This window comes from Osmerus mordax, chromosome 1, assembly GCF_038355195.1.
Source record: "Osmerus mordax isolate fOsmMor3 chromosome 1, fOsmMor3.pri, whole genome shotgun sequence".
NCBI classification, from domain to species: domain Eukaryota; kingdom Metazoa; phylum Chordata; class Actinopteri; order Osmeriformes; family Osmeridae; genus Osmerus; species Osmerus mordax.
In genome coordinates, this window is record NC_090050.1 from 4,461,121 (window position 1) to 4,477,798 (window position 16,678).

General features: G+C 41.1%; 1 protein-coding gene across 2 annotated transcripts in view; it reads left to right on the forward strand.

The window, feature by feature from the left end:
• Positions 1-3,870: 3,870 nt before the first annotated feature.
• aldh1l1 (aldehyde dehydrogenase 1 family, member L1) overlaps positions 3,871-16,678 on the forward strand; it is a 50,785-nt gene continuing 37,977 nt past the window's right edge. Inside the window, exons 1-7 of one of the 2 annotated variants that reach the window (XM_067228538.1) lie at positions 3,871-3,973; positions 4,705-4,850; positions 7,438-7,672; positions 7,758-7,923; positions 8,224-8,325; positions 8,413-8,502; positions 8,604-8,741. In XM_067228538.1, coding sequence (XP_067084639.1) covers positions 4,715-4,850; positions 7,438-7,672; positions 7,758-7,923; positions 8,224-8,325; positions 8,413-8,502; positions 8,604-8,741 — 867 coding nt within the window. In that variant the 5' untranslated portion in view covers positions 3,871-3,973; positions 4,705-4,714. Of the gene's footprint in view, positions 3,974-4,031; positions 4,181-4,704; positions 4,851-7,437; positions 7,673-7,757; positions 7,924-8,223; positions 8,326-8,412; positions 8,503-8,603; positions 8,742-16,678 lie in introns of those variants that run through there. The other variant, XM_067228595.1, reaches the window with a different exon arrangement.

The following is a 16,678-nucleotide window of genomic DNA, read 5'->3' on the forward strand; positions in this document are numbered from 1 at the left end:
AGCAATACAGTAGAATTGGTATAAAAGTTGGTTACCCAAAGCTCTATTTTATTTTCAAAAAATGGCTGTAATAAACTGCAAAAGCTACTCCTTGACAGGTCTGCAAACGCCTTTGAAAGCAGAGATTTGTTTGTAAACCTCGACCTACGGTCTCGGTTAACAAACGTTTTATCAAATTGAGGCGACAAAGCGTTTGCTGACCTGTCGAAGAGTAAACATTTGGTTTCTTATATACTACAACAATACGTGGGAAGATCCCAAATCAAACACGGCGAATCTGGAGCAGACGCCATCTTGTCAGAGCAATAAGCGGCACTTACTGGTGACGTCACTAAATCTCCAAGGCAACTTATCAACAACTCTTTTGAGAACGTCTTCTGGACCAATAAGAACAGCATATTGGTTCAATTGCAACAACAGTACGAGCGTTCTGATTGGCTAATGGGTAGTCATGCCAGCCGCGTATTCATAGTCTTTATATATATCTATGCGCGTATTGACCTCCTCTGCGGTCTGATACGTATTCTTATTGCCCTCGGCTGATGTCATCTTCAAAATGAGCGATATCGAGGAGTTTTACTATCCAGATGACAATGAAGACATCAACAGCGATGAGGAAATTCTTAACTTTCTAAAAGAGCAGAAAAGTGTGAACAGAGAGATAAACGACAAGCGCTAGGCAGATTGCTAGGTTTGGTTGCTCAGATTTCAGATTGGTTGCTAGGTGCTAACACCTGAAACACACCGTGAGAAGACTTGAGTAGAGCTGAACAAAACGACATGTTTTAAATGAAAAGAGCTAAAAATGCCATATAATAAACAACTTAATAACCTCGACCGTTCGGTCATGCCGGGAAATATCAAACTGAGGTTTTAACGTATCGACCGCTGTCACTCTCGGTTAGTAGAGCTAAGCCTAGTTAGTAAGACACATGCCTGTCGTTACTTCAATAAAATAGTAATTTTGTGTATCACATTGTGTTGTGTCTGTTTCCTCAATGGCTACATTTCCAAGGCAACCGCTTGTTGCTAGGTCCATAAAACCGTTTATTTACCTCTGCGAACATTCGGGAGGTATATAAACGGTATTATTAACTTTTGAGAACGTCTTCTGGACCAATAGGAACAGCGTATTGGTCCAATTATTACACTAGTATATAAGAAACTTCCATATGTATGCTTCTTTCTATCCTTTTTAAAGATCATTACAAATGACCGAGTCTGTTTGGGAGTTATTAATTTTTCTTTTTATATTATTCATTGTTAACAAATGTACTTTCTTTGACTTGTTGGGCACCACAGAAACATTCAAATGTATATTAACAGTATCATACATATGATTAGATATCAACAAACAAATAATACATAGTAGGATTTTAGTTTTATTCCACAAATAAACCATATTATATTAATAGTCATAGAGAGAGTGCATAGATTATCCATGCACTATCTATGCAGCCACTACAATCGAGACCTCTGTTCAATTTCAAGATTACAATCAAGATGGCTTTGCAATTGCTTGATTAAAGCATGGGTGAGTGTCAAGTTAGTGTTGCTGCACTTGGGCATCACATACAAGACAAGGTTTAACTATTCTGAACACCTGTTAAACATCTCAGCTGCACTTTTCCATATCTCCACATGTGCTGGTTAGAAAATCAATATGCTGGCTGACCATATGCTCATGTGCACGAACATACACAAACACACTTTGTCTCACACATATCTCAGTGCAGTGCTGGTTAGTTAATCCTAAATCATTCATTGACATTAACATTACTACAAGCCAGTACAAACTGGTCAGGATTTAAAGTCACATTCACTGAGATAGTGACGCCAGCACCAAGAACTAAGAAGATCGTGTTCTGCTCTTACAACACCACGGCTGTGGAAATACACTTTGTGTCAATGAGGAGTGGTGCAGTATCAATGAGCAATGCTCCCCTTTCAACGCTAATGCACTGAGCCAAAAATAAACACCATCTCTGCAGTGTTGCAACATGCTTACATGCTTGTTAACTTTGTAACCATGCACCGTAATACTATATATTTAAATATGTACAGTATATTGTAAAAGTTGGAACAATTAATGAATTTCATGAAATATTTATTAATCAATCGTGTTGTCCAATTGACCACAATTCAAAAAAATGTTTTTGATGTTTTATATGCAATTTTTCTAACATACATGTTTGTTTGTTTTTACACCAAGTACAGATTAAGTGAATGTCAGTTAAAACCTTAAGAGAAACTACACTAAACCATCCTGATCTGGCTGCTTCCCGGCTGGATCAAAGTTCAGAATTCAATTTCAGCATCTGAAAGGTAAGATAGATATACAAACACAGGACCAGGTTGGTGAGGTGCAGATAAGCACTGACATTTCTGTATAGAAAACCCAAATGTTTACCGCTTGACGTAAGAGAAATTCCTGTCAGTTTGGGTATTGTTTGGGCTTTTGAATAACAAGCAGGGCTACATCACTACACAAATATTGCTTCAAACAACTTATGCTACGAAAGCATAGTTTAGAGACTGGCCAACAGTTGGGCTACGTTATAACAAGGGGGAGCATTTTGCAGTTTGGCATGCAGACACACCAAGTAAAGTGTAGGCCATACTGTGTAGGGGTTGTTCTTTGCACTTTGTTCTTTGCTATAGCTTTGAAATGAACGAGAGATCTTTGACCACTCGAACATGTTGCGAAATGTGTGTGTGTGTGTGTGTGTGTGTGTGTGTGTAGGTCTATGTGCATCTGTGTGAGATCAAGAGGGATTCTAGCCACGATTGGGAAAATTGTTAATATGAATTGGCCACTCTCATGGGAGTAAGCAATCTGAAGAACGCATAATTGGGACCATTGTGCTCACAAGGGGAAAAACATATTACTGTTTTAGGATGAATTGTCCAAGTCTGTGTTTATTTATCAAACATACAAAATCTTCGCGGCAGAAACATATTTTATCAGGGGGGTGCTGGGGGGGCTTAATGTTGCCCGCGATGCCACGGTGGTGGATTTTCAAGTCATATCATTTTAAATTCTCATGCTGTCAGCAGGGGGTGCTGCAGCACCCTCAGCACCCCTAGTTCCCGCGGAAATGTACACAATGATAGGTAAGACCCTTAATAGTGAAATGTTTGTGCTAAGGCTCCAGTCAGCAATTTATCAATATACTGCAGTAGACCTAAAAAGAAAATAACTAGAGACAGCTAACTAGTTAAATACTAGGCCTACCTGTACAAATAAAATAAACCTTAAATATACAGTCAGATAAGAGAGGTGTAAGCAGTATTTCTGTAGGAGCAGAGATAAAAAACCTTCCTTAGTCTCAAAATATATCTTTATTGTTTTATCTTTATTGCGAATTGGGGAGTCAACTATGACATGGGTGTAACTATTGGCCATGTTGCTTTTCTTCATTTCTATATAACAACCTTGATAGAGACCAAGAGATAGATTCAAGAAAGTCTATTAATCATGAACTGCGTTAATTTAATTAGAAACTGTGGGTTATTATCATATATTATGTATGTCTGGGGGGTTTCTCCCAAAAAGTCAGTGAAGCCAGTTTTAGAAAATGGGCTACTATTAATACAATTGTTAAGATACAAGCTACCATAAAAGACTGGTTTAAAAGTTAAACTTGAAGGGTGTTTGCAAGTCATACACACCTTTTACAGTAGAATATTTTTGTCAAATTAACATTCTAATGTAAAGTTTATAGAATTTTTTTATTTTTTTGTGTGTGGGTTTTCCTTTACAGAAGCACCATTTGGTGTGACAGATTGGTAGTATATCTATGCCCTCCCCTTGCGCGCTTGAACCGTCCTATCATATTAACTTTCTGTACTGTTGCATAACAGTTGCTCTCGCGTGTAACAGCCTTTTCCGACAGTTGGGCGAAATAAAAAGCCACGATTTCCATTAATTTGCTCTCTTTGCGTCAGCAGGGGAATTTTATCAGCATACGGGGTAACGTAAATTCTTATAAATGATCCGCGATATGTTTGTTTTATCGATAACTTGGTGCAGCGAGATCATTAGGACGTTATTGTCTGTACAAAGTAGTCTATTACAGAAGTTTATTAACAAAGTTCTGTGCGAATGCCCAATCCGTATTTCATACTTGCATAATTTAGCTTGTTAGTTAACTATGTAGGCCTACGTGAACAGTGAACGGTAGGTATGACTGTCATAAAACGGTGTCTGCTGGTTTTAGTTTTAAAAGAATTGTGCATACTTCAAAAAGATAAAGAAATTCTTCCATGCATTTTTTAAAATCATTATTTAAAGTTTGCAACAAATGTGTGTGACAGAAAAACACAATTATTGCACATAGCAGGCTTTGAGTTTGACTATAGGGGCTGGTAAGCTTCTCGGTAGATTAGCCACTACTGGTAAAGCTTGACTACAGAGAAATATACTTGCTTGAAAAATGGTATCAGTGCAAAATGTTCCTATCAGTGTCTTTGTGAGCCAATACAGTTTCAGTTTAATTTAATTACAGTACTTGTACAGTACTCAAGTATTGGATATTAATTCCAAAATATGTAACTGATTTCAAAATATTTTTGACATTTGCCTCTGGTAAGCCCAGGTGCTAGATTTACCAGGGTATAGTTGGCAGTTATCTATTATTGTTATTTATTTTACAATATATATTTTAAATATTTATTTGTCCTGTGGTAATTTGTGTTTATCAGGACCTTGTGAATGTCCAAAATGAAGATAGCTGTGATTGGTCAGAGTCTTTTTGGACAAGAGGTGTACAAGGAGCTGAGGAAGGAGGGACACATCATTGTTGGAGTTTTCACTATACCTGACAAGGATGGCAAAGCTGACCCTCTAGGTGAGAATGTCAACTGCACTTAATTTAGGTTTGATAATGAGTTAATTGTAGACACAACTTGCCCACTTAGAAAACTACTATTGGAGTACAATAGGACACCCTCTGCATGAAATTACATATGTGTTCTGTAGAACCTACCTTAAGCCAATGTATGTGCATGGCTGTTCAGTTGTCAAAATATGGAGTGCCCTTTGGACTAATCTGTGTGTGCAGAAGTCCAGGGGCCTGATTTATAAAGGATTGCGCAGCTTTCATACCAGAAGATGGCGTACGGCCAAAACTCGAAAAGTACCTACGCACAGAAATATTCACATGTATAAAACTGGTCGTACGCCAGGTCCTGCCCACCTTTCCTTTATAAAACACAATCAACGTGAGATTGACCACACGTGAACGAGCCACTGACCCCGCCTTGCCTCCTCCCATAAATGAATATGCAGATGGACTATAAATGCGCTCCTGAGGTCATTTCTTTGTCTGAATTACCGTATTTCTTCGAATAAACGCCGCCCTCAAATAAACGCTGCACCAAAAATGAACGTTATTTAATAAACGCCGCAGCGTTTATTCGAAGAAATACGGTGACTGTGAGCTCGAGGTTCTGACAACAGAGGTGGAGGCGAGAAAATGTGTCCTGTTTGTCGGCCTGTCATCAGGTATTAGGGACAAAAGAAAGTCGGCGGAGTGGAAAACTGTCACTATTTGCACCCTTTCTTGTTTTTAACCTGTAGCACTTTGAGATTTAGCTAAATGTAAAGTGCATAAAAAAAGAAATTAAGAAGAAATGGTCCAATGTAAAACTTTAAATTAAGAAACGAGTGGTGGCGCATCGTAACAGCATGGCAGCTATAGGGTTAGCGTGACATGCATTTCCTGACTGATTTTGTCGTTCGTTTGACACCCTCAAGTTTAACAGAAGTTATTAAGTAGTGGCGGATTAAACAGAAGGCTATATAGCATTTCCCGTTTTGGGTTTTGGCATTTTGATGTGATCATCCACATTAATGATCAAACTTTTATTTTTATGTTTTTTGAATAGTCAACTTCATAAACATAGTATTGGAAACTTTATTTTGTAATGTTTGGTGAGTTTCGGCACTTTTCAGTTAGAATTCGCCACGTTACAGAGCCAGACAAGACTTGCGGACGGTGTGCACATTCTCACGTCTGCTCAAAACTTTCCGTGACGGCCCGCACATTCTCATGTCAAGTAAATCTTTATACATCACAAAGTGTGCGTGAAAACCAGCGTGCGCAAGCTTTTTGTGCGTACGCAACGTTTATACATGAGGCCCCAGGTGTCGGAGTCGGAATTGAGGTAGGCTAAGAAAACATTACAAAACTAAAGAAAGTTTCTAAATTATAGGCCTACCGATCATCTTACTTTGACTAAAACATAAAAACAATATTACATGAAGCTCAAAACTGTATTTGCGCTCAAATGAATGCAAAGAAAATGTGTGCGCTTGCATTAACTATTGATGTCCCTGCCAAAGCTGATATCAAACTTGCGTCCCTGAACTGTTGTATAGTGGGTTAGGCAAGGGGAGTTGCATTGTGCGCAGCACGCTTGGAAGAAAAAAAGGGATATGAATAGGGGCCTGTGCCCCAGTAGTTTTATTTCTAACAACGCCCATGCTGCTAGCTAAATTGCACGTGGCTGTTGATTCGATAGCAATTGCTGAACGCCCTCACGTTTGTATTTTAGGTGCATTATTATGCTGAAGTAGTTACACTGCATTAAGATAGTGGGTTTATTGTTATTATTTGCTACAGAATGCTTAGCCTATATGTCAAGATCAAATTAAGCAGACAGTGTACAAGTGCTTTAGAATGGCCTACCTTAATCGATAGGCTAGGCTACTGACCATTTACAATAAGTTGTTACATTAATTATTAATTGGCAGCATTTATGCCATTTAGATCATACTTTATGAGTGGAAGGTCCTTAAGTAGCCTAACCTTATTGCTTTAGGGGAAATAGGACAAAAATATTTGCAATATTACATTAGCTATTAGACAGACTATTACCTGCTCCGAAATATAGTGAACTTCGTTTCGTGTCGTGGGTAGTACTTTAACTGTCTCACAGGTGTTCAAGTACAAGTGTTCTACATTGTGTTTTAATTTAACCAATTAAATAACCGTTTTCAGATTTTTTTTTGGTGCAGCGTTTAATCAAGGGCGGCGTTTATTACACAATGTTCATTTTTGGTGCGGCATTTATTCGGGGGTGGCGTTTAATCGAAGAAATACAGTATGTCAAATGAGCTGCTCAATGTACTGATAAGATGCACTACTGCCATTTGTATTCCAATGTAATCCTCTAAATTCATATTATGCATGTTGATGGTCAAAATCAAAAAAGAGGAAAATAGGCATAAATAAAGCATATAATTTGATGTTGTGTCATTACCTGCTATCAAATAACTTTCACTGTCTGAAAGCAAAAAAACAGAACAGGGAACAGGTAGCCCATAATAATCCATGGAATCCTTAAATACACACAGCCTCATCATGCTACATAAGCTGTAAGATGTAAGCTTCTGCCTCGGATAGGCTTACTGACATTGCTATCACTGTGCAGCAACAGAGGCTAAGAAGGACAATGTGCCAGTCTTCAAGTTCTCCCGCTGGCGTCTGAAGGGTAAGGCCATCCCAGAGGTGGTGGACCAGTACAAGGCCACTGGCGCCGAGCTCAATGTCCTGCCCTTCTGCTCCCAGTTCATCCCCATGGAGGTGATCAACCACCCCCAACATGGCTCCATCATCTACCACCCCTCCCTGCTGCCCCGACACAGGGGGGCCTCTGCCATAAATTGGTGAGGCTCTACAAGGGGAGGAATGTGAGTTGGCATATGGTCATTTGCACTGACGTTCACTAATTTTGGGGGTGTGGCTACACAGGACCTTGATTCATGGCGACAAAAAAGGCGGTTTCACTCTGTTCTGGGCGGATGATGGACTTGACACTGGACCAATCCTTTTACAGAAGGAGTGTGATGTCGAACCTGACGACACTGTAAACACCATCTACAAGAGATTCCTCTTCCCAGAGGGAGTTAAGGGCACAGTAAGTCATATAACAAGTTATGGCAAATAATAAACAACAAGCCATCTGCCTCAAGTTTAATGGTTTTCAGTTGGCTGTTATTGACACAAAAAAGTACTGTTACATCTTGTAGTGTTAAAAAACTAAATATGTGGCCTGGGTTAAAGCAGTGCAAATCTTCAGTCAGGTAAAACCAAAACCCAGTGCATGAAAATGAAATCACAGTAAATGGACCATTCACCCTCACTGGTAAAAGGATATTGATGTATAATAATATGTAAAGTCCCAATCACCTAATAGGTTTGGCTTGCTTGTTTCTAGGTAGAGGCTGTGAGGTTGATTGCAGATGGAAAAGCCCCAAAGATTACTCAACCAGAAGAAGGGGCTACATACGAGGGCATCCAAAAGAAAGATAATGCAAAGGTAGTGTTCAATCAGATGGGGGCTTGGGTAATAACAGCAAGTTATCACTGCTGTTTCTGATTTGCCATGTCCATGGTTTTCATGTAGATTGACTGGAATCAGCCAGCAGAGGCCATTCACAACTGGATCAGGGGAAATGACAAAGTCCCTGGTGCCTGGGCAGAAGTTGACGGACAGGTAATATACTGATAATCCCACACAGGCTCCGCCTTTACATTGTTTTCAAGTCTTAAAAGGATTTTACCCAATATTTGAGGAACTTTGTTTTTTCCCTGAAGAAAGTGACCTTCTATGGCTCAACCCTAGTTGACAATGACACAGGAGCTAATGGACAACCACTGGACATCCCCGGCGCCAACAAACCCGGGATGGTCACCAAGACGGGGTTGGTGCTGTTTGGAAACAATGGCAATGCGGTAAGCTGATGAAAGTGTGAGAACACTCCGGAAATATAGGCAGAAGGTTGGAGGTTAACCTCTCTGAGATTCTGTGTTGGAATACAAATTTGCAAAAAGGGTGGCATGAGACAATTGACAGAGGTTGAAACATTTACTCAGTATAGACAGAGAAATACTCTACATTGTCTTACCTTAATCATACTGTATATGGATACATATAAAACAATATAAACTTTTAACCAAGTTTGTAATAGAATTGTATGGACTACCAGTCACAATTTGGACTTGTATATTGATGCAAAGGCAAATCTAATTAAAATCAAACGTACATTTTTGATTTGTTAATGTCACTCATTTATTGGATAAACCAAGCCTTCTGAACTCATCCAGTTTGGCCATATTGTCTTTTTCAAAAATCATGGAATAATAGGTATTACATTGTTGTTACACTAGTGCACAGCAGGGCTGTCAAAATCGCTCCAAAATTACGTTAGAATATTCCCTTTAAAAAAACACATATATTCGAATTTCTGGTTGGCCATTAGGCACATCAATAACAGGACAAATTAATACAACGAGATACAACTAGTATACTGTAGGTAGGCCTAATTTCAATTTTATATTAAACATATTTAACAACATATTACCTACACAAAAAGTAAATTAACTAATGGCCATGCAAGACCGTAGACCTTGGCCTCTCGCTCGCACACACGCACTCTTTCTTTCTCTCCCGCACCGTCGCGCTCTCTGCGCACAGCGGTGTAAAATGAACGACAACAATAAACAAATGCTGAGTTCTGATCAAGAGTTTTGTGCAAGCAATTTAAGGTCGCGATTCTCGTCCCAAATATGGCAGGCTTCATTCAGTGATTGAAACAAATATTATTAACATTAATTGAAGTTTTACAGTATAGAACCGACATTGAACGCTCCGAGCGAGCTGTGCTGTGGTAAACATGGAGATGTAGCCTCAAGTTGCTAGTTGTTCAATGGTAAGCTAACTCTAGCTTACATAGCTTACACACTACTTTAGCTGTAGGCTCAACAAGTTTACCATCAACTGACCAAAATCCGAAATATTTCCAGACATCACTCTTTAGATTTTTGGGGGTTACAATCACTTTCTCTGCTGCGGTCAAGCTGGGTTCTGCACTTTCTACCATCTTCCACGCAAGTCAACTTCCAGCAGTGACGCTGAAGGCCGCAATATGCTTCTGCGTCTCCGTTTACGGATGGGCGGGCGCATGGATACGGACGGATAGACTGCGTTTATGGTTCTCCGTAGGCTGTGTGCTGAAAACAATTCACCGCCAGAAGAGTAGGTGGCGCAACGTTTTTTTGTAAATCGTCGTGGAGTGTTTATTTACCTAGGTTATCGAGAAGTCGGAGCAAATTTACAAATTAGCCGTTTCATCAATAAAATACGCACATTTTCAGCAACTACACTGCCCATTTCTCGTCACATTTTAATTCAGATGCTGATTTACATGTATTGTTTAGCTGAAATATGAATTGTGAAAACTTACAGCAATGGCGGTCAAAGGATTCTGTTCGTCCTGTTTATCCCGGCAACCCAGCCCCCGCCCCTGACGCAAGCGATTCTTAATACTGACCAATCACAGCCAAGGGGGTCTCCGTAGCTCTCCGTCGCTCACGACGGATAGTTAGAAAATTCAGGAGGTGCACGTCGAACTCTCCGGGGCTCTCCGAGGGCTGACGGAGAGCTCGTAGAGGGCGTTCCTCGGAGAAGAGGGCGTTCCCATGTGTCCTTTTTTCGAAAAACGCAGAAGCATATATAAGCCTTGACCCTTAAAGCAGACAGACGCGCCGCTGCTGCCGCGGTTGTGTTTTTTTTGTTTTGTTTTAAATTTTATTTTTACATTCGAATATTAATTTTCACATTCGAATTTCTATTGTTAACCACTATTCGAATATATATTCGTTGGAATCTGATTGATTTCTTCTGTGGACAGGTGTCTTTTATACAGGTACCGAGTTGAGATTCGGAGCACACTCTTAAAGGGAGTTCTCCTAATCTGTTTGTTACCTGTATAAAAGACACCTGTCCACAGAAGAAATCAGATTCCAAACTCTCCACCATGGCCAAGACCAAAGAGCTGTCCAAGGGTTTCAGGGACAAGATTGTAGACCTACACAAGGCTGAAATGGGCTACAAGACCATCGGCAAGCAGCTTGGTGAGAAGGTGACAACAGTTGGTGCGATTATTCGCAAATGGAAGAAACACAAAAGAACTGTCAATTTCCCTCGGTTTGGGGCTCCATGCTAGATTTCACCTCGTGGAGTTTCAATGATCATGAGAACGGTTAGGAATCAGCCCAGAACTACACGTGAGGATCTTGTCAATGATCTCAAGGCAGCTGGGACCATGGTCACCAAGAAAACAATTGATAACACACTACGCCGAGAAGGACTGAAATCCTGCAGTGCCCGCAAGGTCCCCCTGCTCAAGAAAGCACATGTACAGGCCCGTCTGAAGTTTGCCATTGAACATCTGAATGATTCAGAGGAGAACTGGGTGAAAGTGTTGTGGTCAGATGAGACCAAAATCAAGCTCTTTGGCATAAACTGAACTCATTGTGTTTGGAGGAGGAGGAATGCTGCCTATGACCCCAAGAACACCATCCCCACCGTCAAACACAGAGGTGGAAACATTATGCTTTGGGGGTGTTTTTCCTGCTAAGGGGACAGGACAACTTCCACGCATCAAAGAGACGATGGATGGGGCCATGTACCGTGAAGGGTTATACCCAATGTCGATTAAGGAAAAAACAGGCTTATTTCGACAAGACTCGCTTACTTCAGCGAGAGTTTCGTTCCATTAAGGTGGCTTATTCTAGTTCTAGCTAAGTAACCAAGGTAACGTATACCTCGGAACTAACCTGCAGGCTAAAAGTCGAGCTAAATTAAGATGTGTTGCAAATAATTTCAAAAGACAGTTCCGTCGAGTGAATTCCGACCCGCAAAGCACTTTTGTTCCGTCCTTTGCGTCCCATAAATCCAGACTTTTTTGCATGAATTAATTTACGTGTTTACTTCATCTCCAAAGAATGTATTAATTTAAATGATCAAGTTAAGAAATAATGTAACTTTCACTGTTTTAAAAAACATTGGTTAATTGACATAAAATAAGGCCTAAACTAAGCAGTGCAAGTTTTGTCAATTATGGCGTATCCGTTCTTCAGAGACAGAAGTAATGCTTCCCTGACTAGTATCTGTGGAAGAAGTATAGGTTCAGCAGGCCCAGCATAGTTTATCTAGATAGATTTTATTGTCATTCTTAAATAGAAAAAAACGTTAGCAACTCATAAGGATGGCCATTAATAGTAGCCTACCGTCCTTAGTAGAAAGTAATAGACTATAATCGTAGAAAGGAGGGTAGTAGACTGCAGTCTATGTAGGTAGGCCTAGACTATGTAGTCTGCTGGAATCACACACAAGGAAGCAAACTCACTGTAGCCAAGCCTTGACCACTGTTCAGTCTGTCTGCATCTCTGCATGAGGGACATTATTGAAGAGGGTTGGTGACTTAGAAAGGTTTAGCAAAGGCAACTATGCCAGGAAATAAGAAGGGTATACCTTGATACTTAGTGCCCTTTTATGTTATGTAATGTCAATTGTTGTACTGTTGCTGTTTGTTAAAATAACAACACTTCAATAAATACATGTTAAGTCAAGACACTCACGTGATTGATTTCACCATTTATTCATACACATGACAAATGGTTTTGCTTTGGCGGAATGGATGTACATGGGGAAGCGCTCCCTGCCTTCGCTGCAGCATGCATGACGTGAGGCACGGAGCAACAAGTTAAATACCCCAAACACCGACACTCCGCCAGTCTATACTATGTGTAGATCGGAGCGTCGCTCCTCCTGAGCCACAGGAGGACCACATTACATCCCACTATTTACCAGTGACAAAAAACAAGGTGTTTTCTGGATGCCCAGGTCATGCTATCATTAACGATGACTACGGCTATGTGTGCATATCCTTCATGTCGCATACCATCTGATGTGCGGTTCGCGGAGCCGTCCCACGTGCACGTCCCGTCCAGGCCCAGTGCACGACAAGACGTGCGCCCACAACCGCCCCCCTACACTGACCATCTCTCCGGTACCCTTCTCATCCGACGCGGGCAAATGAGCCCAGGATGTACACAAAGGCAGCACAATGCTGGACACGGGGATATGTTATCTAGTGGGAAGAAAACAAAATGTGTGACAGCACACAGGCAGCCGCGCCCACACCATGGAGTTCCTGGCCGGTATCCGGGTCTCTCCTGAGGTACTCCCAGATTGCCATAGAGCGTGCAGCATGCATTCGCATTGGCAACGGAGCTCCCACAAGACATTCTAGCAATAATGATCCGGTAGCCTTCTCATCCATACAGGACAGATTTATGCTACCTTTAGAGACCCGCCCTCTAGCGCCCGTCAGGGACCCCAAGGATGTACGCAAAGGCGCCTGTGTACGTGCACAAGATATATAAACTTAGAACATAGGATCTTCAAGATGTTCAATCAATCAATATAGCAGTCTCTGTGATTGGCCAGCACTACTCAGTGACAGTTTGACTCCACATCAAGTGTCCCACAGTTTTTGATGTCCCAGCTCCTTTTCTAAATGAGGATAGTAAAGATACCCTTAATGAAACAAACAGGACACAATCTCCTTGGCCAAAAGGTCAGAGCTGCTAGATCAACTGATCCATCTACACTTCTCCCTTTAGGCCACGGGAACTCAAGAATCCCCAAACCTCCATGCCTCTGGCTTCTTAGTTAGGCATTATAAAACAACACCATAAATACCATAAGACCAACTGCTACATCCATTCTACAAAGCTTGCATCCTACAAAGACCCAATTCATTACATTACATATAAACTCCTCAAAAAAAGTTCGGAAACGTTATTTCGGTCGAGTATTTCTCCCCTTCAATAATACCAATTGGTATTGTATTTTATATCGTTGGAAAGCCTGATTAGTCACCTTTACAACTTGTAAGGATCGTGCATTCGTGGAATGAGCAACACAGCTAACCGTGTGGGTAGCGGCCCAAAACAATGTGCCAAAATCCCCTGCAATATTCTTCTGTTGGTATTCACTCTCGTTTTGAGTTGCTTGTTGGATTGGATAATTGCACACTCCCACAGTAATAAGGTAAAAACAACACATATTGGCCATTTTTACACTTTATTAATTTTACACCTCAGTAGTGTGTGGAAATCCATAGCAGCCACAACAGCTTGGCACCTGCTCCTCATGCTGGTCACCAGCCTGGTCACACACTGCTGTTGGATGGCATCCCATTCCTCAACCAGGATTTGTCGCAAGTCAGCCAACATGTTTGCGTTGGCACATACAGCATGCCCAAGCTGATCCCACTTGAAGCTCAAAACGAGAGTGAATACCAACAGAAGAATATTGCAGGGGATTTTGGCACATTGTTTTGGGCCGCTACCCACACGGTTAGCTGTGTTGCTCATTCCACGAATGCACAATCCTTACAAGTTGTAGAGGTGACTAATCAGGCTTTCCAACGATATAAAATACAATACCAATTGGTATTATTGAAGGGGAGGAATAATCGACCGAAATAACGTTTCCGAACTTTTTTTGAAGGGGTTTATATAAAACACATACATTGTAACTATATTCTAAATTTCCACCACAATCTTTCTCTTTTTTTTTTTTAAACAACATAAAATCCAAACAGTCCATTAAGAAAAATAAGATTCAAACATTAACATAAGCATGCAACAAACTCAATACAACTCAATAAAACAGCCACAGTGAAGAAAAAAAAAAAAATGTAACCCCTTTAATCAAAATATCCTCCAAAAGAACATTAGAAATGGACATTGTTCACATTAACCTCTTCTTCCTGAAATGGCAGAACCCAATCTGAATCCTCTAAAGGACTATAGTTCACCATCTGAACTGCAAAAGATTTAGCCATTGTCACTTCTACCATCTTCCTTACACAGGGAAATAAACAACAACCCAAAAATAACAGTATCAACAAAATGACACCTACCCCACACAATACAGACAAAAGAACTGCTTTCCATTTGCCAAACATTTCCCAAGATCCGTCAATCCATGACCAGACCCCTTTCGAATCATCAAAACCAGACTTTTCTGACAATTGCTTAGCCAAAGTACGCATTTTTGATAATGCTCTAGTGACAGACCCATCATTTGCTGTATTATTGGGAATATATGTGCAACAAACATCCTTAAAAGTACACAAACACCCCCTCTTTCAGCAAACAACATGTCTAGAGCAATTATGTTTTGCCATGCCATCTCTGAAGTCTTAGCCAATTGCTCTGATAACCCAGAAATCGCATCAACCGTGTAATTAATAAAACGTTGCTGATTATAGTATATAATGAATCCAATCCACATTTTTGTTAGCTGTACAATGTAAACAAAAGAATGACTCAAATCCCGCAGCTACCTAATTTCTATCTTTAAACTCAGTAGGCACACCTCTTGGTACTCCAATGTCATCTATGTAAATTACACTATCAAAAGATCCAACAGGAGCAGCTCGTCTCTGTCTGCCTGAACCAACCGTCACATTACCTAAAGGCTTAATCAATGTTTTACTAACCAACATAACCTTAGCACAGACTCCCACCCATCCTTCTGTTAAACGTGATCTAATTCTGTCCCCACAATACCAAAATACATCTGCTATATCACGTCCTGGATATAACAATGCACCAGAAGGTGGTGGAGAATGATGTTTTCCCTCAATATCCACACACGCATTGGCCCCAACACGTTGACAAGGATGTAGTGTACCATTAACATCTCTAAACTGCATTGCCGCACAGCCTGAATTTACTACCCAAGTATGTCCACAAATTCCAGCTCTTACTTTTCCTTCACCAGAATTCCCTACAAACACCGTTCTATCATTAGTATCACTTTTCTCGAAACATTCAAACTTCTGTCCTGGAACTGTAACAAAATCAATCAGAACTTCTTCCGTCCCCTCGTTCTCAATCGGTCCAGTAAGCATAGGACGCACAGCTGCACACCCTAAACTGGAAGCAATTCGACACCAGACACTAGAACTCTGGTAATGATAACAGTTAGTGGGACAGACAATTCCTGAACAAAGACAAATACCCACTATAAGCCCAGTGTCACCTGTTTTGGGTATAATAAATCGATCGTAATTAAAGTCATAACAGCTAGTTGAATTAAATGGTGCTGGCATAATCAATGGAACATCCTTAAGTGGTTGGCAATACACACATGGTGGGTGTTCTTCGCCTAAAATGTGTTTTACTGAATATGTAGCTAACATCAGTCATCCGTCTGTCAAACTTCTGAAGTTTGCGGACGACACCACCCTCATTGGGCTCATCTCTGACGGGGATGAGTCTGACTATAGGTGGGAAGCTGACAACCTGGTGACCTGGTGTAGCCAGAACAACTTGGAGCTCAATGCTCTTAAGACAGTGGAGATGGTTGTGGACTTCAGGAAGAATACAGCCCCACTCACCCCCATCACCCTGTGCGACTCCCCAGTCAACACTGTGGAGTCCTTCCGCTTCCTGGGCACCATCCTCTCCCAGGACCTCAAGTGGGAACTGAACATTAGCTCCCTCACCAAAAAAGCACAACAGAGGATGTACTTCCTACGGCAGCTGAAGAAATTCAACCTGCCAAAGACAATGATGGTGCACTTATACACAGCCATCATTGAGTCCATCCTCACCTTTTCCATCACCGTCTGGTACGCTGCTGCCACTGCCAAGGACAAGAGCAGACTGCAGCGTATCATCCGCACTGCTGAGAAGGTGATCGTCTGCAATCTGCCTACCCTCGAGGACCTGCACACCTCGAGGACCCTGAGGCGTGCGAGGAAGATTGTGGCCGACCCCTCCCACCCTGGTCACTCCCTGTTCCA